Here is a 25,379-nt window from a genome sequence, read left to right as displayed (position 1 = left end):
AAATCAGTTAAAAGAAGATTGGCATAATATTGATAAATGTTTGGATGATAAAAACATTAGGTTTATACTATTCTCTCTAGCTTTATGCAACTCTGACAATTCCCATAATGAAAAGTTAAAAGTTATTCATTCACATATTAATAAATATTTCTTACTGTAGTTCTGTGGCACAAGTTCTGGATTCTTAGGAATTTTCAATTTGTAGGATACATCTCCAATATTAACTGTATCACCTAAAAAGAGAATTTAAAAACAGAATAATTATAAGAGACAAATGAGAAAACCATAGACTATGCTACAATGCTTGTCCTGACCTACAGGGAGGGATGTTACAGAAATGTACTACACAGCTGTCAATATGTCAAGCGCTTTGCTCTAAAACTTCTATTCAAAGTATATATGCATAAAGGAGAAGTGAGGCATCAGTGAAATTCACATTTTAAATGCTATGTTAGCAAACAAACAAACAAAAATCATGATAAAATACATCAACAAGCTTTATTTTATGAATAGCAACATTAATTAATATAAGCAAAAACAATACAGAAGAATGCATTTTTAAAGATCATTCAAAGCATCCATAGAGTAAAATACATTTTTTTTTTTTATTGAGACGGAGTCTCGCTCTGTCGCCCAGGCTGCGGTGCAGTAGCGCAATCTCAGCTCACTACAAGCTCCGCCTCCCGGGTTCACACCATTCTCCCGCCTCAGCCCCCCAAGTAGCTGGGATTATAGGCACCCGCCACCATACCTGGCTAATTTTTTGTATTTTTAGTAGAGACAGGGTTTCATCATGTTAGCCAGGATGGTCTCGATCTCCTGATCTCGTGATCTGCCCGCCACGGCCTCCCAAAGTGCTGGGATTACAGGCATGAGCCACCGCACCTGGCCTTTTTTTTTTTTTTTTTTTAAGACGGACTCTCATTCTGCCACCCAGGCTGGAGTGCAGTGATGTGATCTTGGCTCACTGCAACTTCTGCCTACTGGGTTCAAGTGATTCTCCTGCCTCAGCCTCCCAAGTAGCTGGGATTACAGGTGTGTGCTACCACACCCGGCTAATTTTTGTATTTTTAGTAGAGATGAGGTTTCCCCATGTTAGCCAGGCTGGTCTCAAACTCCTGACCTCAAGTGATCCGCCCACCTCGGCCTCCCAGAGTGCCAGGATTACAGGCGTGAGCTTCCACGCCCAGCCCTTAGAGTGTTATCTTTAACACACATCCTGAACCTTTTTATATATATTCGGACACCCTTATTTTCACTACATACAATTTCAAATTATCCAGCAACATATCCTTAAACTTCAATATTTCTAAGTGCATAAAAGGAATAAAGCCCCAATGGCATAAATGCCAAGAACTGGCCAGGTAGTGGATCACAATGGAAATTGGACTCGTTGGGAAACAGGGTGGTGATCAATGAGTCACATCTGCTACAGACAAAGGGGAAAAGTTATGACATTCATATGGACCAGGCATCTGCCATCCCTGCCGTAAACACTGATGTTCTTGGCCATCTTCTGTTACCACCCTATACTTTCATCAGTCATTTAATCCACACCAATGTCCCAACTCTGACCTCTATACAACCTTTTTTTTTCCAGTTAAGGGTACTCTTCAAACACCATATACAACTAACTCTTTAATGTCTATTTTGGCTCAGATCTCTCTCCTGAGTTTCATACCTGCCAGTAGCCTACTGGACACTTTACCTAGATATTCCAGAGACAACTCAACAAACATACAGAAACAGAATTCTATGTTGCCCGTTGTGTGCGCCCAACCACCTCTAACCAGATCCACCTCTTGTATTCCTATCTTGGTGACTAACACTTTATCTCCTCAGCCTAGAAGGCCTTCCACATCTCTCTCACACCACTTGCCCTCTACACAACTGCTCCTGAAATATCTTCATCTCCCCATTGAACCTTCCCGAACTTTTCCTCTAGCACAAATTGATCACTCCATTCATCTTTCTGCTAGCACAGGCTCTGACTTATGCTTTTGTAATGGAAATACAAATTCAAGGAGATAACAGACATTTTCTAACAATTAAAGAAGAGCTTTTTATCTACTTCCAAAATAGAGATAGGATATTCTATTTCCACTAAATACTGAGTATTTAGTACACTTAGAATTTGTACTAAATTGCTAGAATATTCTGTTTCCGCTTAAAAGATACACTCGGAATTTATAATATTTTTTCTTTTAAATGCCAATATTTACAACACGCTGGAAATGTCATCCTTTGCAACTATTTAAACTTACCAGGAAAACTTTAGCTATCAACCTAAAAATGTTCAAAAGGATACATATTTTTAAAATCCTCCTAACAGATAAATAAGAAAAAGTTTTGAAGACTACTGTTTAGTCTATAAGACTCTTTTTTCTTGGTACAAGGCCTAAGTTTTAATCATCATTTTATCTGCAATACCTGAAACCTAACAGATATTCAATGAATGTTTGATAAATGAATAATTATAATTTTAAATTAAATATTTTCTTAAGTATTGTTTTTAAGCTCTAATGATTTTCTCTTTTGAGAACATCCCACCTACTAATGTGCTTATAAGTCAAGCCATTTGTAATGATTTATTTAAGTGAGATAGTTTAAATACTCTCTAAAGGGGAATAAGAATACTCATAAGACAACAGGTAACATAATTTAGGCAAAAGAAGCTAATGTATGCCTTTCTTCAAGTAAACTGTGGGTTTACTTGAACTAGACTCAAATACTATTGAAGTGCCTACAGTGCCTGAACCTTGTTGGATTTCTGATTGGTTCAGTTCATAGGGGCTGTTAAGAAGTACACTTCAGTCTTTATTATTCTCCTGAGAATCTTCATAATGGCCCTTCTGGTGCACCATATCCTCTCAAGTCTTAAATGTTTGTATGCAGCCATTCATTGAGCATTCAATGGTCTCACTTTGACCAGAACAGCAAGAACAGAAAGAATTATTCAACTGATGTGACATCATGGCTTGTAAATTCCATAGTGAGACCAAGTAAGTCCATTAAGTTGGTGACAAAGAGTAGCAACAACGCCCAAAGTTTTGGTGAATCTCTCAAAATTAAGAAGCTAACCAAAAGGGGCAAATTGTTAAATTAAACCAAATTTGGTCGAAGGATGCCTCCGTACTTGCAGTCCTTATGTAATGAATTGCAACATAACTTTGTATGTAAATTAACTGAAACCAGAATTTAGGAGTATACTTTGGTAACAAATAGATGAGTCTTAGCCAATCTGAGCGGCTGAGCTTTGGTCAACCACAGGCTGCCAACTGATGAGACCGTGTTCAAGTAAGGCAAACACTGAGTTATAGCCAAGTAAGCTGTTTCTGTACCTTACTTCCATTTTCTGTCCATAAACGCTGCCTGCTCTCTGAGCTCATTCTGGTTCTGAGGACTGCCCAATTCACAAATTGTTCTGTGCTTAAATTTTGTTAAGTTTAGTGAGTCTAAAGTTTCTAACCGTAGCTTTGACAAAGAAGTTGGTTTCATGAGGGTTTTTCAACAGTGGCACTATGAACATTTTAGGCTGGATAATTTTTTGTTGTGAGGGGCTGTCCTGTGTGTCATGGACTGTTTAGCAGCATCACTGGCCTCTATCCACTAGATGCCAGTAGCACCCCTCCCTCCTGGTTCTGACAACCAAAAAGAAACATCTCCAGACACTGCCAAATGTCCCCGATGGGGGGAAATCACCTTGGGTTGAGAACTGGGTTAGTGTCATCATTTTTATATATACTAAACTTAGACCCAAGAGAAAACTAAATATATCAGCAATTCCCATACTAGTCTATGGGCCCCTAATGTGGATCTGCCTAATGATTTATAAGCTTACCATTGTTCTGAGCCTTTCTGTTAAATTCTTGAATATACAATGGGGTCAGAATATCCTCAGGGTCAAAATAACCTGCTGCAGGTTCAAAGTAGTTAATAATTTCCCCAAGGTTCAATACCTGATAAATACAAAGCTTAGACCAAAACCATAGTACAGTTCTTTCCTCTTTACACTGTATCTCTCAGTTGAAGCCACAGTTCTATATTTTCCCTCCTCAAAGTTGTTACTATCTAATCCTATTGTAGCCCAAGGATATAATGTTAAAATAACAAAAATTCATGTAGATGGATGTTTATTGCATTGTTTATATATTTTAGACAATGTGAATGTCCAAGAATGAGACATTAATAAAATAAATTATATGGACAAACATATAAACTTAGTAACTATTTTAAACAATCATGTACAATATTTACCACCATGTTAATATGTTCACAATAATGGATGTAATAATTATAAAGCATACATGATCCCATTTCTTTAAAAAAAATGTATCTGTATAAATATACATATCATCCAGGCACAGTGGCTCACATCTGTAATCCCAGCACTTTGGGAGGCAAAGGTAGGCAGATCACTTGAGGTCAGGAGTTCGAGACCAGCCTGGCCAACATGGTGAAACCCCATCTCTACCAAATATACAAAAATTAGCTGGGGTGGTTCATATGGTTTGCCTGTGTCCCCACCCAAATCTGATCTTGAATTGTAGCTCCCATAATCCCTGTGTCATGGGAGGGACCCAGTGGGAGGTAATTGAATCATGGGGGCAGGCTTTTCCTGTGCTGTCCTCGTGGTAATGAATAAGTCTCACAAGGTCTGATGGTTTTATAAAGAGGAGTTGCCGTACACAAGCTCTCTTGCTTGCCGCTATGTAAGACATGACTTTTCTTCTCCTTCGCCTTCCACCATAATTGTGAGGCCTCCCCAGCCATGTGAAACCATGTGAGCCCATGAAACCTTTTTTTCTTCATAAATTACCCAGTCTCTGGCATGTCCTTATAGCAGTATGAGAACAGACTAATACAGTGGTGCACACCTGTAGTCCCAGTTACTTGGGAGGCTGAGGCAGGAGAATCACTCAAACCCAGGAGGTGGAGGTTGTAGTGAACCAAGACCGCACCACTGCACTCCAGCCTGGGTGACAGAGCAAGACTCCAGCTCAAAAATAAATAAATAATTATACATATATATGTAATCTGATAGGATTAATGCTAAAAAGTTGATAATTATAAATTTGGGTGGGAGGATTATGTTTTAGGGAATTTGTATTTATCACTCTTCTACAATAAACATAGATGGCTGTGTAAAAGTATTTTAGAGTATTTCTATAAACAAATTTACTTCATATACAAGAGTCATAAAGAAAAAACTGTGAATCCCTTTAATAATGGTGTTAAAGGAGAGCACCAAAATGTCATGATATATTTATACAGTTATGTTTCTGGGTTTGTCATTTGATCTATAGTATATTTGAATGCATTTAACATCAGAGTCCCACTGAAACAACTTGCTTGGCTCCATCTGTAAAAACACTACAATAATCTTTATTGAAAACTCTCTGCAGTAGATATCCTTGTTAACCTTGTTAACCTCTTTGCTCTTAAAAACCAAGAGACAGTAATTTTAATGGAAGTATAAAGAGATATAAAGAATTTACAATTATAGATACTTATACTATCTGACAGCAAAGGATAAAAAGCAGTGGGTTTGGGTTCAGTTTATTTGTTTGTTTTGTTTTTAATATAAGTGACCTATTTTCTGTCTGCTTATCAGGCTTAACAAAGGTCCTCTCTTGAGAGCAAACAAGGCAATTCCAGCCTCTCCAGCTCCTTCTCTGTATGAACTTTCACATAATAAGCCACTGAATGCTTATTAGGTACAAAGTGTGGGCAGGCACCAAAGGAATACATAGAAAAATAAAACAAATACTCCAGGAGAAATAACACCAGTATATAACTTAAATCTATTATTTATGAACTTTATTTTTTTTTTCGAACTATTAGGAAACAATGTCAATTACACAGAGAGGAGATAATCAGTTACTGGTCACATGTACGAATGCAGCTGAGAGCATCTTCCCAACATAAGATGTAATCCATTATGGCCTATTGCTATTTGTAGTTTTACACTTGTCTGTGTATGATCTCTGATTCAAAATGGGACACTCCCATCTTGATGGCCTTACTCTCAGGCCTCAGAGTAGTCGAAAGTGTGCCGTCCATTTACCTGGCTAACTATTGCTCTTACTCGAGTCCAGATCTCTGGTGGGTTCCCAACTTCATTCAGCCACAGTACTCACACCTTCAAAATATACTTCTTGTGGTCTGATCCTGCCAGAGTGAATGACTGCTTTAAAGAAGATAATATGTTCTCTGTAATATGTCCATGACTCTCACATTTGAAACAAAGCCTATACTTTGATTTGCTGGCTATAACAAAATTTGAGAACATTTACAACTAATCTACCAATACGTATATAATACAGACTTTAAAAACTCACACTCATATGTGTTTCTAATGTTTTTACAATCAACATGTATTATCCATGTACAAAGAACAATTGTTTTTAAAAAGTTCAGGTCAATTCAGTCTGCTAAACCTGCCTACCCAGATAGTCTGGACAGTCCTGAATCTAAAAAAAACTTGGTTTCATGTCTTCTAGAGAAAGGTAAGGAAACAGAATAATTCTCAAATAGCTAAAACTGTACATACTGAGAATAAAAAAGCTAACTTTTATTGAGCATTAATATGTGCTACAGATTATATTAATTAATAAATCCTCACAACAACCATAATAGATATATTCTTCTTATCCTTTTACAGTTAAGAAAACTGGGACACAAAGTTAAGTAATCTACCCTCAACGACCCATGGTTAGATAGTGCATAAGTGGATTCCAACCCAGACTGCTTAACTCCAAAACTCAACCTATAGTTTATGCTACACTTCCACCTTTGACCTCTGCCTTCTAGGGCAAAGGAGCAAAAAACAAAGAGCACACAAAAAAGTTAAAAAGCAAATGAATAAACAGCCTACAAGTGAGAGTAATTGAGAAAAAGCAAAAAAAAAAAAAAAAGCAAAATTTGAAATTGCAACACTATGGTGGGGGGTGGGGGGGTGTATGTCTTGAATGAATAAAATGAAATGCATGGGACCTAAATATGCTTTTCTTTTTTTTAGATGGAGTCTTGTTCTGTCGCCCAGGCTGGAGTGCAGTGGCGCCATTCTTCTGCCTCAGCCTCCCGAGTAGCTGGGATTACAGGTGCCCGCCACCACGCCCGGCTAATTTTTTTGTATTTGTTTTTACAAGAGACGGGGTTTTACCGTGTTAGCCAAGATGGTCTCGATCTCCTGACCCCGTGATCCGCCCGCCTCGGCCTCCCAAAGTGCTGGGATTACAGGCGTGAGCCACCGCGCCCAGCCCATATGCTCATTTCTTAGCAAGGAAAACTGAGGGTTGGGGAAGAATACAAGCGGACAACGAAACCTACAATTTCACAGTGAAAACCTGTTATTCCAGGCAGCACTGACATTGACAAAATCTTGTCTAGAATCACTTCACCATTCAAGGGTAGCAACAACAGGCATCCTTTCCTTAACCATCACAGTAACTCTAACTCCACGAACACACAAGAAAAAGAATTCCTAGAACCAGCTCAAGTAGAGCCAAAAAATACTGAGTCTAGAAATCAAAGCATGTGATTCTAGCATAGTCATTAGTGTGTGTTCTCCAGCGAATCACTTTTCCCTTCTGGGTTTCAATTACCTCAACTTCGTAGAGGCAAGTGTTTTAACTAAATTAAGGTGTAACTGTCAGCTCTAAGAATTATGTGAAATTGGGCCGGGCACGGTGGCTCAAGCCTGTAATCCCAGCACTTTGGGAGGCCAAGACGGGCGGATCACGAGGTCAGGAGTTCGAGACCATCCTGGCTAACACGGTGAAACCCCGTCTCTACTAAAAAATACAAAAAGCTAGCTGGGCGAGGTGGCTGGTGCCTGTAGTCCCAGCTACTCGGGAGGCTGAGGCAGGAGAATGGCGTAAACCCGGGAGGCGGAGCTTGCAGTGAGCTGAGATCCGGCCACCACACTCCAGCCCGGGCAACAGGCGAGACTCCGTCTCAAAAAAAAAAAAAAAAAAAAAAAAAAGAATTATGTGAAACTTTAAAGAAAACTCCTGTAAAACTTGGAAATGCTCCGGGATGCATTTAAAACACCGTGAACTATGGGTTCTTTGGCGAGAATGTTCCCTTCTAAGCCGCCCCAAGCCCTGGCTAGACCATGACACAGACTGGTTTCCAAGCCCTTGAGGCTTAGAGAGCAAGGTCAAATCCAGCTTTCAATAATTCCATAGGGCTGAGGCATTAACCTCTACGAGTATTATAATCTAAGTCAGAATTCTGGGGGTAAAGGCAGCGGCAGGGGAAGGAGAAATCACTATTATAGGTCATCAGAATCCTTAGTCCAGACCCCTCCGGTTGCTGAATGAGGCACAGAGAGTGCGAGCGCCTTGCGCCACGTTACACAGCAGTTAGCGCCGAGGGCGGGACTAGAACCTCGATCTTTGAGCTCCCCGATTGGCAAACGGTCCTTCCAAGTGCAGCGAAGCAACAGAGAGGAGGGGCGACGGCGCGCGGGGGCCCGGCACGGAGCGCAGGGGCACCAGGGAGGGCAGGGGCGCACCCCGAGTTACCTGTGTCGGCCCCCGAGCCGGCGTGCACCAGTCTGACCTCTGGCCGCTGCCTGTCGCCACCCGGCCTGCGCTGCACCACCTGCCGCAGAAGCAGCCGCATGCGCCGCGAGGCCGGGCCGCCGTGGCCTCCGGGTGCCCCGAGGAGTAGGAGCCGGGATTGCATGGGGCCGGGGGCGCTGCCGGGCACAGCGAGGGGGCCCGGGGGTCGAGGTGCGTCCCAGGCAGGCAGCGTGAGGCGGCGCAGAGAAGCGGACAGGAAGCGGCACCTAGCCGAGTCCGCCGGAAACTCCTTCCCCCTCGGCGCGGCCGGCTCAGTAGACTCTGCCCGGCCCAGCTCGGCCCTGCATGGGCCACGCGGGCTGCAAGAGCCTGCGGAGCGTCAGTCAAAGAGCCGGCACCGTCCCGAGACGGCCCGAGCCGCGGGGGTACTCCGAGCTGCGGCGCTGGGCTCTGGCGCGCGCCTCGCAGTCCCTAAGACTGTCTGTTCACCTGGATGCACCAGGCCTTCACCCCGCCTTTTCCCTGCGATCCCACAGAATCTCAGGAGTTAGGGACAGCTAAGGGTTTTAGGAGCATTTGTCGGTGAGGCTCTTCAGATGCTTGCACCAAGTCTTTGTTTCTTAGTTAAGTATAGGGAGATTTCCATGTACCCGGCTTCAGATTTGGGAAACTGAGAAAACATGCACAAGATGATGGGAACTTTCACAACTGTCTTGATTCATTGTAACCACACTAGTGTTTCCAAACCTTACCTGAAAGCGTTACCCTTTGTCCCTTTCGCGGTGGTTTTTTCTGTGTTTTATTACCGCTTCCTAAATTCCAAGGAAGAAAATTCACATCTTAAGGATAGATAGAAGTTGCTCAAATATCAGAAAGGATCCAGATCAAGCACTTTTCCGGTCATGCTGTAATACAAGAGTTATATAAAGATAATTTATGTCTTTAGTAAAGGAAAAAGTAGGACACTGGCTAAGGCTGCCTCCCTCTCGTACATTCCAACATCGGAAACAGCCCTACCACAAAGCAAACTAAGCCTAATGTAATTAGACTGCATCCCCAAAATGTCACAGTGAACTGACAAAGGCAAAATGTGAGACAAGTTATACAAACAAACATCAAAAAGAAGTCAGAAGACCTCACTTTCAGCTAAAGACCTTGCTAATTCTAGAGCTGCCACTGTCTAAATACATAGCACCTACCCTGCACCTAACCCTGTGATGAGTGCTGAGAAGAGAGTAATAGAGTGGAGGCTGTAAAAGTCAAACAAGGCTAGGTAAGGAAGGCTTTGGGCATCCAGTGGAAGATCTTGGACTTGAGGAATGAAGGCTGAACCAGGCTTCTAACCTAGATGAGGAGACAGTGAAAATAAAGGTAATAAATAGTTACACAATATATTATGACATCGTTTCATGTGTATCTTCTCATTTAATCCTCGTAGCAACCCTAAGACATAAATTTAGGATGTAAGTTTGTCAAATGCTTTTCCTACTTTGAGCACATCCTATGCATCAAGATTTTAATGAATTACCTCATTTCCCATAAAAATGCTTTGATTGAAGTACTATTATTATCCTCCATTTTACAGATGAAGAAACTGAGGCTGGAAGAATTAAATACCTTGGTCAAGATATCTCCATTTAATCTCGCTGGAACTCAGTAGACACCTGAAAGAATGAGAGAACAACCTAAGGCAATTTTGCAAAATGATTTGATATAAGCACTAAGAGCTCTTGGAGTTAAGACAATGGAGAGATCCACACAAGTTAGAGCATTCAACAACATCTTTGCTTAGTTTTATTTTTTTAGAGACAAAGTATCATTCTGTTGCCCAGGCTGGTGTGCAGTGGCTATATTATAGCACACTGCAACCCCAAATTCCTGGGCTCAAGTGATCCTCCTGCTTCAGCCTCCCTAGTAGCTGAGACTACAGCTATGCACCACTGTGCCTGGCTAATTTTTGTGTTTTTGTTTTTGTAGCAGTGGAGTCTTGTTATGTTGCCCAGGCTGGTCTCAAGCTCCTGGTCTCAAGTGATCCTCCTGCCTCAGCCTCCCAAAAACAACATTTATTGAGTAACTGCTGTATAAACAGTACCCTGCTAGATACTGTGAATCAATGGGCTTACATTAGGTATTGATGATAAATATACAAATAAAGAATTGCAATACAGTGAGACATGTGTCAGAGATTCAGGTTCAACATACTGTGGAGTGGATTGCTGCACCTGGAGGGGAGGTCAGCGAGTCTTCACGGAGAAGGTAGTGTTTGAAATGGTTCTTGTCGGATATATTATACAAGAGTTTGTCAGGCTGAGACAAGTCAAATCTGGCAGACAGATCATGTACAGAGAGAGAGAAAGAAGCAGCTGAAAGTACAGGGCATGACTGAGAACCAGAGAGTGATTCAGTGTGTCTAGAGGTCAAGCATATATAACAGTTTGTAAGAAGAAGACCAGAAAGAGAATCTGGGGCCATGTTGTATGCCAAGAGAAGGAGTTTGCACATTAAGCCCCAGGAAATGGAAGTCTTTTTAGAGCGACAAAGCTACAATGGGGAGGAAAGAATAAGACCAGAAAGAGAATCTGGGGCCATATTGTATGCCAACAGAAGAAGTTTGCACATTAACCTCCAGGAAATATGAAGGTTTTTTAGAGTGACAAAGCTACAATGGGGAGGAAAACTTTGAGCCCGAGGAAAGGCAGCACCTGAGCTTAATTTTTAATGCTATTTAGGACTGGATAAACACAGAAGAGGGGACTAGAGCCTAAGTAGAGACTTGGAGTCCGGACTGAGTTAAGTTGCAGGGGCCATGAGACCAGCCAGATGAGGAGGTTAATCTTTAGAAAGTAGTAGAAGGTGTTGGCAGAGCAGGAGGAGAAGGTTACAGAGTGAAGAATCTTGAGTAGCTGGATGAAGTTGGACTTCATCCGACGAGCAAACTGGGAAGCTACTGGACTTTTGATTGTGTTTTAGGTGGTGACATACTGTGAATTGAATTAGGAAGACAGGAAGCATCAAGTGCTAGCTACGTGGCAGTAAAAATAGTCTCTACTTGAAATGATGAACAGTGCTGATGGCAATGAGACTGAATGGGAAAGAATGGACCTTCACAGTGTTTTTAAAGATGAACCAAAGGTGTTTTGTTTTAAAAGATGTTCATCATAATCTGTGTAAAGTCTCTCAAACTCTTACTAAAATATCTGATCACATGCTTATTAAAAAAATAAGCTACCAGCCGGGCACAGTGGCTCACACCTATAATCCCAGCACTTTGGGAGGCCGAGACGGGTGGATCACCTGAGGTCAGGAGTTTGAGACCAGCCTGGCCAACATGGTGAAACCCTGTCTCTACTAAAAATACAAAAATTAGCCAGGCATGATGGTGGGTGGCTGTAATCCCAGCTACTCAGGAGGCAGGGGCAGGAGAATCGCTTGAACCCGGGAGGCAGAGGTTGCAGTGAGCTGAGATCATGCCACTGCATTCCAGCCTGGGCAACAGAGTGAGACTCTGTCTCAAAAAAAACAAAACAAACAAACAAAAAATCATACCACCAAAAGCTAGTATTGACTGTCAGGCTCTTTCCCGAGTTTGGAAGGAGTATTTTTTACATACCACATTAATGTAACTTGACGAAAAATGCAACTAATAATCCTTCCATGCTATGTCTGACTGAAAAAAAGGTGGGTGCTCCACTCCTCCACTGTCTACACCAGCTAAGAAATCAAAGGTTCATACCAGTAGTTCCCAGACTTTTGTGTGCATCCCAATTACCTGCAGAACTTATTAAAATGCAGATTATAGGGTTTCGTTCCTCCCTCCACCCAGAGATTCTGAGTCAATAGGTCTGAAAGGGCCCAAGAATTTTCATCTTTAGTAATACCTATATGAAATCACCCATGTGCCACACATTTCAGTCACGAAGTTGGACAACTGTTCTTTATAGGGAGGGAGGGAAAAAGGAAAATCATGACCAGGCACAGTGACTCACGCCTGTAATCCCAGCACTTTGGGAGGCCGAGGCAGGCAGATCACCTGAGGTCAGGAGTCCAAGACCAGCCTGGCTAACATGGAGAAACCCCATTTCTACTAAAAATACAAAAAATTAGCCTGGTGTGGTGGTGTGCACCTGTAATCCCAGCTACTTGGGAGGCTGGGGCAGGAGAATTGCTTGAACCCAGGAGGCGGAGATTGCAGTGATCTGAGATCGCCCCATGGCACTCCAACTTGGGCAACAAGAATAAAACTCTGTCTCAAAAAACAAAAAAAAATGAAAATCATTGTTTCTTTGGTACTCCAAGATTGACCTCTTATTGCTCTTTTTTCCATTTTTTTTGAGACAGGATCCGGCTCTGTCGCCCAGGCTAGAGTGCAGTAGCATGATTACACCTCATTGCAGCCGCTACCTCCTGGGCTCAAGCGATCCTCCCACCTCAGCCTCCCTAGTAGCTGGGACTACAGGCATGTACCACCATGCCTGGCTAATTTTTGTGTTTTTTTGTAGTGACAAGGTTTCACTATGTTTCCCAGGCTGGTCTTAAACTCCTGGGCTCAGGTGATCTCCCTGCCTCTGCCTCCCAAAGTGCTAGGATTACAGGCATGAGCCACCATTCCCAGTCTCTTTCATTTGATGTATGCCTGCTGCAGAGCTGGAGAAGACAGGTGGGAGACAGGGGCTAGCGGGACTGGTTTGGAGAGAGAGAAAGGGCTGACCAGATAGATGGGTGTTTTTATTTTTATCCCTTTGATTACCAGTAAGGATAAACATTTTTTCATAAGTTCGAAAGTAATTTGTATTTTTAGTTATTATTTATCTAATTCTCCTTTGTGTATTTTTAAAATATCTTTCTAACTAATTTTAAGAGCTTTCTGCATACTAAGAATATTGACACTTTCTAGTAGGTTGCCAACTTACATTACTTTTTCCCTCCACCACACTTAGGCAGCTCAAATCCATGTGAGCAAATGGATTTAAGTAAGGAAGAAATACGAAGAAGACTATGGGCTTTTGAACCAGGCAAATCCGGGCTTCAATCATACTTCATCACTTCTAGTTGTAGGACATGAGCCAAATTGCTACCTTTTCTGCACCTCAATATTTTCATCTGTAAAACAGATACGGCCAGGCTCGGTGGCTCACTCCTGTAATCCCAGCACTTTAGGAGGCCGAGGCAGGTGGATCACGAGATCAGGAGATTGAGACCATCCTGGCCAACATGGTGAAACCCTGTCTCTACTAAAAATACAAAAATTAGCTGGGCATGGTGGCACGTACCTGTAATCCCAGCTACTCGGGAGGCTGAGGCAGGAGAATCACTTGAACCAGGGAGTCGAGGTTGCAGTGAGCCAAGATCGCTCCACCACACTCCTGCCTGGCAACAGAGTGAGACCCTGTCTCAAAAAAAAAAGATATGATAGTACTTTTAATAGAGTGTTGTGAGCCTTCAATAACAGATGGAAAGTGTCTAGCAAAACACCTGGCACACAGTAGGTATTCAGGAAATGTTTACAATTCAAGTAACCAATCTTTAGAAGTTAGGCAACTCCATAATTTAAAATATTTTGAATCAGCATTAAATGTAAATTCAGTGTTTGAGAGGTGTTTAGAAACCTTGATAAGCATTTTTCATTACATATGAAGTGTATAAAAGCGCACATTGGTATTCCATCCCTTTACCTCCAAAGGAGCAATGTCTATGTTCCTCTCTTTGCTAGATATTCTGTCATATCTGTCTGCCAGACCACTCCTTCTCCTTCTCTGATGCAAGTAACACCTGTATATTGCATACCAAGTGAGGCTGTCCATCACCTAACTCCACCTCACCAGGCACACAAGTTCAGCATGTGATTGGCCTCATAGTGCTTGACCCAGCACCAATCAGAAAGCTTTGTCAGAGATGGATATGGTTTTTGTATTTTTAGTAGAGACAGGGCTTCACTATGTTGGCCAGGCTGGTCTCGAACTCCTGACCTCAGATGATATGCCTGCCTCGGCCTCCCAAAGTGCTGGGATTACAGGAGTGAGCCACCGCGCCTGGCCTGGAAATTCCTGGTGCAGGGACTCTTTCTTACTAAGGTTATGGGTGCTTATAGCCCCCACATAAGTCCAGAACTGCCAGGGCCATCTTGGCTTTAATTTGAGAAAAGCCTGACTGAGACAAGAGAAAGGTAAAACAAATGATTGAGACCAAGGGAAACAAAATGTCCTGGTGCTATACTTTGAACTGTGAATCACCCCAATCTGAAACATTGCTGTGAACATCATGAGTAAATAAATCCTGACTTAATGTATACAAGTAAGTTTGTCATAACTTTCTGTTGCTCATAATTCCAAGAATTCTGACTGATGCCATCTCTTACCCATGAAGCCTTGGTAAGAGTTGCTTGACTCAGAGATATGGCTGTCCTTGGTATTGATCACTTCATAATACCTCTTTATATATGTAAAAATAGGGTGGGCTGTAGATTATAGCTGTAAGTTACATCAAGTTCCCAACTTACTAACAAAGAAGAAAAAATCTTGGTGGAAGCAAGGTGGCCACACATGTGTATTTCCCTTACCCTCTTTGCTAAGTCCTTAATGGGAACACGTGCTTCCAGCACTACTGTCCACTCAAGGTATGGTCTTACCTAGCAAGGAAAGTTCAATTCTTGTAGCATTATAATTTGCATTATATAATTTTCAAGGCCTGTGTTATTATTTAGGAAGAAATATTTATAATATCGGGCTCTTTGGATCTTTGGCTTCACTCCTGCATCAGCAAAGGCCAGCAAAGGAGAACAGAGTTGGCCTGGGTGTCTCTGGTTCATGCTCTCCAGCATTCTGGGACCCATTTTCCCAGGGCCACCTTTTAATTCTGATATAATACCTGTTATGTTAATTGTTCTAATAGTGAGTTTGGTCTGAGGACCACAACAAAAAATCCATCTCACCACATATGAGTTTTCAAGAAGATAATTTAGAGGCTTTTTAGAAATTCCTTATTTATTTATTTATCTATCTATTTATTTATTTATTTTTGAGATGGAGTCTTACTCTGTCACCCAGGCTGGAATGCAGTGGCACGATCTTGGCTCACTGCAACCTCTGCCTCCCAGGTTCAAGCAATTCTCCTGCCTCCGCCTCCCAAGTAGCTGGGACTAAAGGTGCCTGCCACCACACCCGGCTAGTTTTTGTATTTTTAGTAGAGACAGGGCTTCACTATGTTGGCCAGGCTGGTCTCGAACTCCTGACCTCAGGTGATCTGCCTGCCTCGGCCTCCCAAAGTGTTGGGATTACAGGAGTGAGCCACTGCGCCTGGCCTGGAAATTCCTTTTTTAAAAAAGAATGATCTATAAGATTCCATTAAAATTGTCAAGCCATAGTATATTTGGTTAATTGATAAAAACTCATGTTCAAGTTTTCAATAAGTAATCCATTTATTTTAGGAATTAATTTCCTTGATCCATGTATTTATCCTCAAAATAATTGTTAAAAATTATTAGTCTCTTATTTTATAGATGGAAACATGGCGTCACCTATTTCATTACTCTGTAAGCTTGAGGAAATTCCCTTCACTCGGCACACTTCAAAGTCTGCAACTTCATGTAAGTATCACTTTCTTAAGTAGTTCAGGGATTATTGTACTATTATCCTTGCTGTTCCCTCTGCTTGAAATGGTCTTTTCCTAATACTTCCATAACTGATTCTTTCTCAGTGTCATACCTCAGCATTTCCCTTGTCACAATCTATAAGTACTTTGGGTTTACCTTTTATTGTCTGTCCCATTCAGTGGAGCCTAAGCTTCAGAAGGATGGTCTCGCTGAGCACTGTATCCAGAGTGCCTCACACACTGCCTGGCAGAGTAAGTACTCATTAAGTATTTCTTAAATGAATTTATTTTTTTCTACATTCTTAAAAAAACCTTGAGAAATTAGCAAAGGGGGGTGATGATGACCACCATTACTCCCACCAGTACCATCTTTCATAACACAAATCATAGATAATGAGGTTGATGGATAATACAAAGACAGTTATGCTGTTACATTTGCTTATTGTCATCACAGCTAACTTAAGTATGTTTAATATGTAAGATAGTTGTTTTTATATTTTTAAAAAATTATGGTACAGTACATACAATAAAAAAATTACTACCTTAACCATTTTCAAATGTACAGTTTAGTGGCATTAAGTGCTTACACATTGTTGTGCTACCGTACTACCCTCCAAGCAGAGAACTCTTTTCATCTTGCAAAGCAGAAACTCTGTGCCTATTAAATAAGAATTCCCCATTCATCCCACTCCCAGCCCCTGCCCTCCACCATTCTACAATTTGTCTCTACAAGTTTGATTACTCTGATTACTCAAATATATTAGGGCTCTCCAGAGAAACAGGGTTTCTCCAGAGTCAGGGTTCTCCAGAGAAACAGAATCAACGGAATGTGATTTCAGAGAGAGAGAGAGACTTAGAAAGTATTGGCTCACACAGTTATGGAGGCTGACAAGTTCTGAGATCTGCACTTAACAAACTGGAGACCCAAGAAAGCCAGTGTTGTAAGTTCCAGTCTGAAAGTCAGCAGGCTCCAGACCCCTTCAAATCTGAAGGCAGGAAAAATGTGCTGTCCCAGCTGAAGCAGCCAGGCAGGAGAAGCTTCCTCTTACTGGAGGGAGAGTGAGCCTTTCTGTTCCATTCAGGCCTTCAGCTGAGTGGATGAGGCCCACCCACATTAGGAAGGGCCATCTGCTTTACTCATTCTGCGGATTCACATGTTAATCTCATCCAAAAACATCTGCACAGGCACACCTAGAATAACGTTTGACCAAATATCTGGGTGCCCCATAGCCCAGTCACCTTGACACATAAAATTGACCATCACATCATATAAATTAAATCATACAGTATTTGTCCTTTTGTGACTGGCTTATTTCACTTAACATAGTGTCCTCAAGATTATTCCATGTTGTAGCACATGTCAGAATTTCCTTCCTTTTTAAGGCTGAATAATGTTTCACTTATGTGCACACTGCAATTTGTTTATCCATTCATATGTTGATGGACACTTGGGTTACAAACCTTTTGGCTATTGTGAATAATGCTGCTATGAACATGGGTGTACAAATATCTCTTTTAGCTTCTGCTTTTAATTCTTTTGGGTATATACCCAGAAGTAGAATTGCTGTATCATATGGTAATACTATTTTTAACTTTTTAAGGAATGCACCATACTGTTTTTCATAGCAGCTGCACCATTTTACATTCTTACCATCAGTGTGCAAGGGTTCTAATTTCTCCACATCCTCACCAACATTTGTTATTTTCTTTTTTTTTTTTTTAATAACAGCCTTTCCTAATGCATGTGAGGTGGTTATTAGTTTCTTTTGTACTTAAATTTTAGTCATTTTCTGTCACTTTCTGTTCATTTTTGTCACGTACTAGGCTTGTCACTTACTTTATGACTATAGATCCAGGTGTTAGAGATGATGCTTGATACCGTAGGTAACTATTAGTACTAATTAGTGGTAATTTTCAAAACACAATATGGTAAATAGAGATTAGAGAAGAAATAGGAAGTGGTAGGCCCGGGCAAAACAGAACCAAAATAGGTGGCAAAGAGGAAATAGTCATAGATGTGGGCAGTATTGCTACGAAGAGATCTTTTTCTTAGAACCAAATGGTTATAATAAACAGTCATTTATATTTCTAGTTGAGAGTGGGAGGCAAGAGGGAGGAAAAGAAAGAGTGTAGTTCCTTATTATCTAATATGACTTCATGCCAAACACAGTGACCATCACTGGAGAAACAGAAATGTTAGCCAATGTATCTAGTATTAAAATGTAAATCTACCTCTGAGAACACAGATGACTCTTAACTGTTTTTCTAAACTACTGATTCAACCTTTATAGCCTTTTCTCTATGACACAAGGGACCCTAAAATTTAATGATAAATGATTTTCTAAACTCGTCATTGTGAACTATTTGTGTTATGACCAAATTGTGTGTGATATCTGGTTTTTTTCAAACTACTGCAACATGTTAAGTAAATCATTCTTTGGGCATCATGCATTGTGATTATTCATAAAGAAGGATTACTTTGTTTATGAGCATTTACCAAATCTTTAGTCAGAATATACAGAGGCCTCCAGGATCCTAGATTAGATATAGGGAGGGGAAAATAGGTATCGGTGCTCACAGTAACTAGGAAAAGGGTCCTAGACAACATATGATTGAATTTAAGGAAATTGTTCCATACAATATTATTGAGTGCCTGCTATATGCCCTGTACTGCACTATTCACTGGGGGAACCATAGTAAATAAGACAGTTTCCTATGGAACTTAGAATCCATTTAGTCTGTTTTATATTTAGAAGTTTGAGTTTGCCCTATTGGTCAGTGGTTTTCAAACTCTGCTTTGAAGCCTGTCATATAATCAATAATTTGTCTGGTCTTTGTCCTGGGTTCCTGGCACAAATAGGAGTCTCTTTATTATTCATGAGCCTTTGAGAACACTCTTCAGTTTGTGCTAATGAGGTGATTCATGGTGGAACCCTAGATAGCTTCAGGATGGATGCTGATCATTCTAGAAAGATCAACCATGTGATTAAAGAGTTGAGGCTTTGAACCATATGACATCAGCGCAGCCTCCTGACCTTCAGGAAGGGGAGGGGGATTGGAAATGGATCTCACTCATGTGGCCAAAACTCCAAAAACTCTGGATGCGAAAGCTCAGTGGAACTTCCTGGTTGATGAACACCTGAACACACCAGAATGCAGAGTGGCAGAGAGTGTAGAATCTCTACATTTGGAACCCTCCAAGATGTCACCCTATGTATCTCTTCATTTGGCTGTTCCTGCACTTTCCTGAGTTACATCAGTCATTTTAGTGGATTATGGTGAGACCTACCACCCCCTGGATTTGTAGACAGTCTGAAGTGAGGGCTGTTTTGCTTTGAACCAATGCCCTTTAACTGGTGGGGTCTGTGCCAACTCCAGGTGGTTAGTGCCAGAATTGGAATATGCACTATACCATCTGATGTCAGAATACAGCCCTTTCTTCAGTGGCTGCAAAGGAGGGGATTGGGAAAAAAGGTTCATACTAGTTGTAAATTCTGTTCTCCATAATGGCCTCCTGGGTAGCCTTTGTTGGGTGATTACTAAGTATAAGAACTGTTATTTCTGTTTTACAAATGGGAACACCTAGGCTTCCAGGGCATAAATAACCTACCCATATATGCATGTAAAGTAACTAGGGACTTGATTGTTGTGAAGAGAAGGTTAAATTCAAGAGCCATTGTGGAATAATTATCAAGTGGGTAATTACATGTGAAAATCAAAAGAGAAAGACATCCAAAGCTAAAGTAAGATTGTGACAAAGGAAACCAGATTTTAGAGATATAGGCAACCACAAAAGACAAGGGATGCCATTCTGAGAAAAAGTGGTGACTTTACGTAAAAACAAAATAAAAACATTTGAAATTTAAAATGTGAGTGGAAAAGCAGGAGTAAGAAAAGAAGTATAATCCAGCAAGGTTAGTTTGATGTTAGTGAAAGCCTTCGTTTCCTTAGTTTTATTGTTTTAATGCCAATCAAATATGGATAAGGACATCTAGCTCAGACAACTAGCCATCATCAGGACTCCAAGCTAGCTGCCCAGCATCATCTTTGACATATTTCAGGTTCCTCACAAGCAACAACCCCCTTTCCTTCTCCTTAGTATGCACCGTTAAGAGCAGGAAGAAAATACGATCTGTGACCCAAAACAGAGACTCAACCATACCTGCCTGTTCAAAATCTACACGACTTATTGAGACCCTTTCACAAATCCAGTGAAATCCCAAAAATATGGCAGAAATGCCATGATGTGTTTCATACCCCTAGCTGAAAGTCGAAGGTTGCTGGAAAAGGGTCATGTTAAATCACAACCTGTAGCCACCGCAGAATAAAATTCAGTGCACATTAGAACATTGCAAACAATTTTTGTAGGTATATTTAATATTTATACACAGATAAATATTAAAATGCAATTATAAAATAAATATATAAAATAAATAAAATAAAAATACATTTCTACTTAAAACATAGGTCCTAGGCTCAGATAATAATGTGCGGGTTTCTCCCTCACATGACTGTGCACAAGAACACTGAATAACTGCATAGGACAAGTTTTATAATGAGGGTTCACTTAGGCACTGAAGGTTGTCTATTATCCCTGGTGCCTGACCATTAAACGCTAGGAATGGTACCCTGTCATTGTGAGACCCCCACCACCAGATTTCCCAACTTCACGCTAGCCCCTGGTGCCATTCCACCTGACAGCTTTTGCCCCAGAGCCTCCTTGCTGGGTACAGAGAGGATGCTTGGGGCAAAGAACAAAAGTCTCCTTATTTACCTGGGCACAATTATGATTCTTTCCCTTTCCGGTTACTTGTCACAGTTTCTATTAGGTTGGTGCAAAAGTAATTGAGGTTTTTGCTATTTATTGAAAGCAATCACAAAACCACAATTACTTTGGCACCAACCTAACAGCTAAATTATAGTCCTCACTACTCTCTGTGTGGCCACTGTGCAAATGTGAGCTCCACAAGGGCTGTAGGCCCAAGTTTGTCAGAGGCCCTTCTCTGCACAGTTTCCTGAGTGGACCACCCGGCTCTTGCTGGCCCTCTTTTCGCTGCCCTGCTCCTGCCTCCTGTGGCACATCCCACAGCCTTTGCTGCTGGGGTTGCCCTCCAGAGGGAACAGCTACAGGACTCTAGTTTGCCTGCATGCAACAGAATATGCCCCTGACTAACAGGGAACTCGAGCACCTTGCCGAGCTTGGGGAAATGGCTGTGCCGCTGCTAGATCCAAGTCCTGTGCTTCCCTTGGGACCGTCCCCGTTCACTTGGCTTTGAGGATGAGAGGGGTAGCATGCATGAGAAAAATGTCTTTTCTCTCCTCTTGAGACCTACAATCAAAGTAATGGGCTCGTTTCCTCTCTCACCTCCCCGGGCTCCTTATATACTATGGAGTTTTAGATGGGGTGCTTGCTAGTGGTCGGAAGGCAATTCTGCCTGAGTTACTAAACTCTGGGGAAGGTGTCCAGTCCCAAATGTTGGCAGGACTCTTTAGAACGCAAAGTCATTGTGCCTCTCCGTCCTTAGCACTGGGCCCTATGTTCCACTTCCAGGGAGAAAGGAAAAAAATCCTTCTTCACGTCTTGTTACTCGACATAGTTCCCTTTGGGGAGGGTACTGAGAGTCTGGGTTGGGAGGCAAACAAATATTTCACTGTATTCTCTCGTAGTGTTTGACTTTGTATCATGTGCATTTATTACTTTCTTCAATTAAGAGTTGTTATTTTTAAAAGGGAGGAGGAATAAGTCTGTGTGCATTGACTTAAAATGATGTACATGATGTATTGTTAAGTTAGCAAAACAAGCTGGAGAGTAATGAGCATAATAGTTATCACAGCAATCACAATAGGCATAATGGTAAAAGGAAAATGAATGCAGAGTTCCAGCTACATACTTTTTTTTTTGTTTTCTTTTGAGACGGAGTCTTGCCAGGTCACCCAGGTTGGAGTGCAGAGCGATCTTGGCTCACTGCAACCTCTGCCTCCCAGGTTAAAGAGATTCTCCTTCCTTAGTCTCCCAAGTAGCTGGGAATACAAGTGTGCACCACCACAAATACAAAATACAAAAAATACAAGTTTTTTGTATTTTTAATAGAGATGGGGTTTCACCATGTTGGCCAGGATAGTCTCGATGTCCCGACCTCGTGATCTGCCCATCTTGGCCTCCCAAAGTGCTGGGATTACAGGCGTGACCCACCACGCCCAGCCCCAGCTATGTACTTTTGTTGGTATGTGTTGTGTAAGTGTGAGAAAAGGTGTGGAGGGTCACATACCAGTCTGTTAACATGGTTACCTTGGAGGGATAATGATGGGGTAAGGGAAAAACTTTTATTTCCTTTGGTATTATTTAAGATACAAAAAAACCATATGCTTGTTGTAGCAAATGCACGTTCAAACAAGCATGTGTTATTTCTGTAACTTAGGGAGGGAAGGGAGCAAAGGTAGACCAGAAGAAAGAATGTGTTACACCACCATGCCCACAACCACAGCCCCAATCAACTAAACACCAAAACAAACTCGCAACTCTCATATTCAGGTTTGCCTGACACCCTGAGGCAGGCTTTTGACCCCCTTCCCTTCATTCTGAAGTTCGGGTTTCAGAAATTGATAACACACTGGCATTGGCCACAGTCTCTCAGGACCAGCTCACGAAGTCTTTCAGGACAGAGGTTTTGTCTTAATGCTCAAAGATCTGCAGGACCCTGTATGGTAGAAGAAACATATCATTGTATTTGTAAGTAAAACAAACAAAACGAAAATTTAAATGTGCATCAATGGTTAAGGAATTTAGCCTTACCCATATCTATTCAATCTTTTCATGAGAGCAAAATAGGATCGAGAGTAAAAAGCATAAAAGAGCTGGGGCCCCCAAGGCGGGATGGTTATGGGAGGCAACCAGGTATAAGGGAGGGGGTGCTGGGAACCCCCTTCACAGCCTTCCCCAAGGTGACCAGGTCTGGGCTTCCCTGAGTAGCAATTCAGCCTGAGTGCTTTCCTTCCCTCTGTAATGATGCACAGTGCACCCCTTAAAAATGCCTAATAGCTGCTGGGCGTGGTGGCTCATGCCTGTAATCCCAGCACTTTGGGAGGCCGAGTCGGGCAGATGACAAGGTCAGGAGATCGAGACTATCCTGGCCAACATGGTGAAACCCCGTCTCTACTAAAATACAAAAATTAGCTAAGTAAGGTGGTGCGTGCCTGCAATCCCAGCTACTTGGGAGGCTGAGGCAGGAGAATCACTTGAACCCAGGAGGCAGAGGTTGCAGTGAGCCAAGATCGGGCCATTGCACTCCAGCCTGGTGACAGAGTGAGGCTCTGTCTCAAAAACAAGAAAAAAAAAAAAAAGGAAAAAAGAAAAAAAAAAAAGACTAATAGTACAAACCTTATTGCTCAACTTAAGGTGAAAAAAAAAATTATGCATATCAGATAGGCAATTATTTTTTTAAAAAAACAACCAAAAAAAAGCCCTTGATAATAAAGATAAGAATGGAGTAACAGAGTAAGAAATCAGAAATAAGAATGGGGTAGGAGAATCCTCTTATATATTCCTGTGGGTGTGTAAAGTGGTACAGTTATTCTGGGATGCAATATGACAACATGTCAGGGAGCTAGAAACATTTTATACCCCTCTAGGACTCCAGCTTGAGGAAATAAACAGAGAAGTTATCAAAGATTTGGTATGAGGATGTTTTGTGCAGTATTATTAATACTACTGAGATATTGAAAACTATTCAATAAGAATGGCTAACTATAATTATAATTTATGCAGTTGTAAGATCTTTGTAACATAATATTTAAAAGGCTAGGAAACAAAACTATATATCCAACATGATTCTAATTTGCAACAAATATATAATAAATATACACAATTATAGATTACATTTGAATGATTGATTCAAAAATAATTATAAATTTTTATTTATCCTTTTTATGTTTCAAAAATTTCTATTATAAACATATGTTCATCTTATTATTGGGAGAAGTAAAACGAAGGGAAAAAACATTAGCTTTGTCCTCCACAGAGAGAATGGATTCTCCTTGACACATTTAAATCCATAAATTTAGGACAACCTATTATCTGACTAATGTCACGTAATTGAACGGTCCATTTCTGAATTCATAGATTTCCCTATGGTCCTGAAATACGTACCTATTTAGCTACAAAGGAGCCATTACTCCCAGGAAAAAAAGAAATCCCCAAAATAAAAATAAAATCTTTTTTTTCTCATCTTTTTTTTTTTTTGTTCTTAAAGAGAAACTTCTCTATACATACAGGAACTTGACAACAGTTTGTACCGCTTATGGATTTAAAGAACTGGCACCTTGAATGAGATTCTGAATAGAATTCGTACAGATGGAATGTAAATATCACCCTGAACTGAATTGGCCCTCATCCTGTCCAGCCAATCTGGAAATGTCTGGTAAGCTGTTTATTACACGAGTCTAGAGCTCAGGAGAAGGTGTGGGCTGAGATGCAAATACGAGTATCATTAGCATATGCGTGGCAGCTGAAGCCATGGGAGCAACCTCTATCTAAATCACTGATTCTCAACTGGAAGTGATTTTGTCCCCCAGGGAACAGTTGGCAATGTCTGGAGGGAGACATTTTATACTTTTATAACTGGGGGTAGGGTACTACTGGCATGTACTGGGTCGAGGCCAGGGCTGCCGCTAAACATTCTGCAATGAACAAGACAACCCCTTGCAACAAAGAATGATCTGGCGCAAAATGTCAATAGTGCCTAAATTGAATAATCCTACTCTAAAGGATTCACAGATACCTTAAACTCAAAACTGAACTCATCCTTTTTCCCTTAAAACTTGTTTCTCCTCTTTCTCATAGCTTTATGTCTCATATTCAAATGAGAACCAAATCCCAATAAATTGACCTCTGTCTCATTCTCTCTCTCTTTTTTTTTTTTTTTTAAAGAGAGAGAGACAGGGTCTCGCTTCGCCACCCAGTCTCACTGCTCCCTCATACTCTTGGGTTTAAGAGATTCTCCTGCATCACTGGAATTACAGGAGTGAGCCACTGCTTCTCCATCTAATCCTTTGCCTCATCTTGAGCTCTTTCTGCCATTGCCCTGTTTCAGACCTAAATCATAACTTGTTGGTTTGCTGCAGGAACTTCCCACTAATTTTCTCTCTCCAATCCTGTCACTCTCTAATCTCCTCCCCATCATTTCCAGGGTGATCTTTCTAAAATGCACATCTAACTATGTCACTTCATTACATAAAATCTTTGACTGATTTTCCTTTGCTCTC

The 25,379-nt window shown here is 41.2% G+C and overlaps 1 protein-coding gene across 2 annotated transcripts in view; it reads right to left on the bottom strand.

The window, feature by feature from the left end:
• The window catches only part of LOC105491729 (von Willebrand factor A domain containing 8), a 436,474-nt gene that overhangs the window by 372,331 nt on the left and 38,764 nt on the right, over positions 1–25,379 (bottom strand). Inside the window, exons 4-7 of one of the 2 annotated variants that reach the window (XM_071081437.1) lie at positions 10,149–10,195; positions 9,731–9,875; positions 9,284–9,436; positions 156–233 (exon numbers count right to left, since the gene is read on the bottom strand). Coding sequence is in view for 1 of the 2 variants with exons in the window: in XM_011758388.2 (XP_011756690.2) it covers positions 156–233; positions 8,532–8,694 (241 nt within the window). In the remaining variant the exon portion in view is untranslated. Of the gene's footprint in view, positions 1–155; positions 234–8,531; positions 8,790–9,283; positions 9,437–9,730; positions 9,876–10,148; positions 10,196–25,379 lie in introns of those variants that run through there. The other variant, XM_011758388.2, reaches the window with a different exon arrangement.

This window comes from Macaca nemestrina, chromosome 16 (genome assembly GCF_043159975.1).
Source record: "Macaca nemestrina isolate mMacNem1 chromosome 16, mMacNem.hap1, whole genome shotgun sequence".
Taxonomy (NCBI): Eukaryota; Metazoa; Chordata; class Mammalia; order Primates; family Cercopithecidae; genus Macaca; species Macaca nemestrina.
This window is presented reverse-complemented; position numbering and strand designations above follow the sequence as displayed.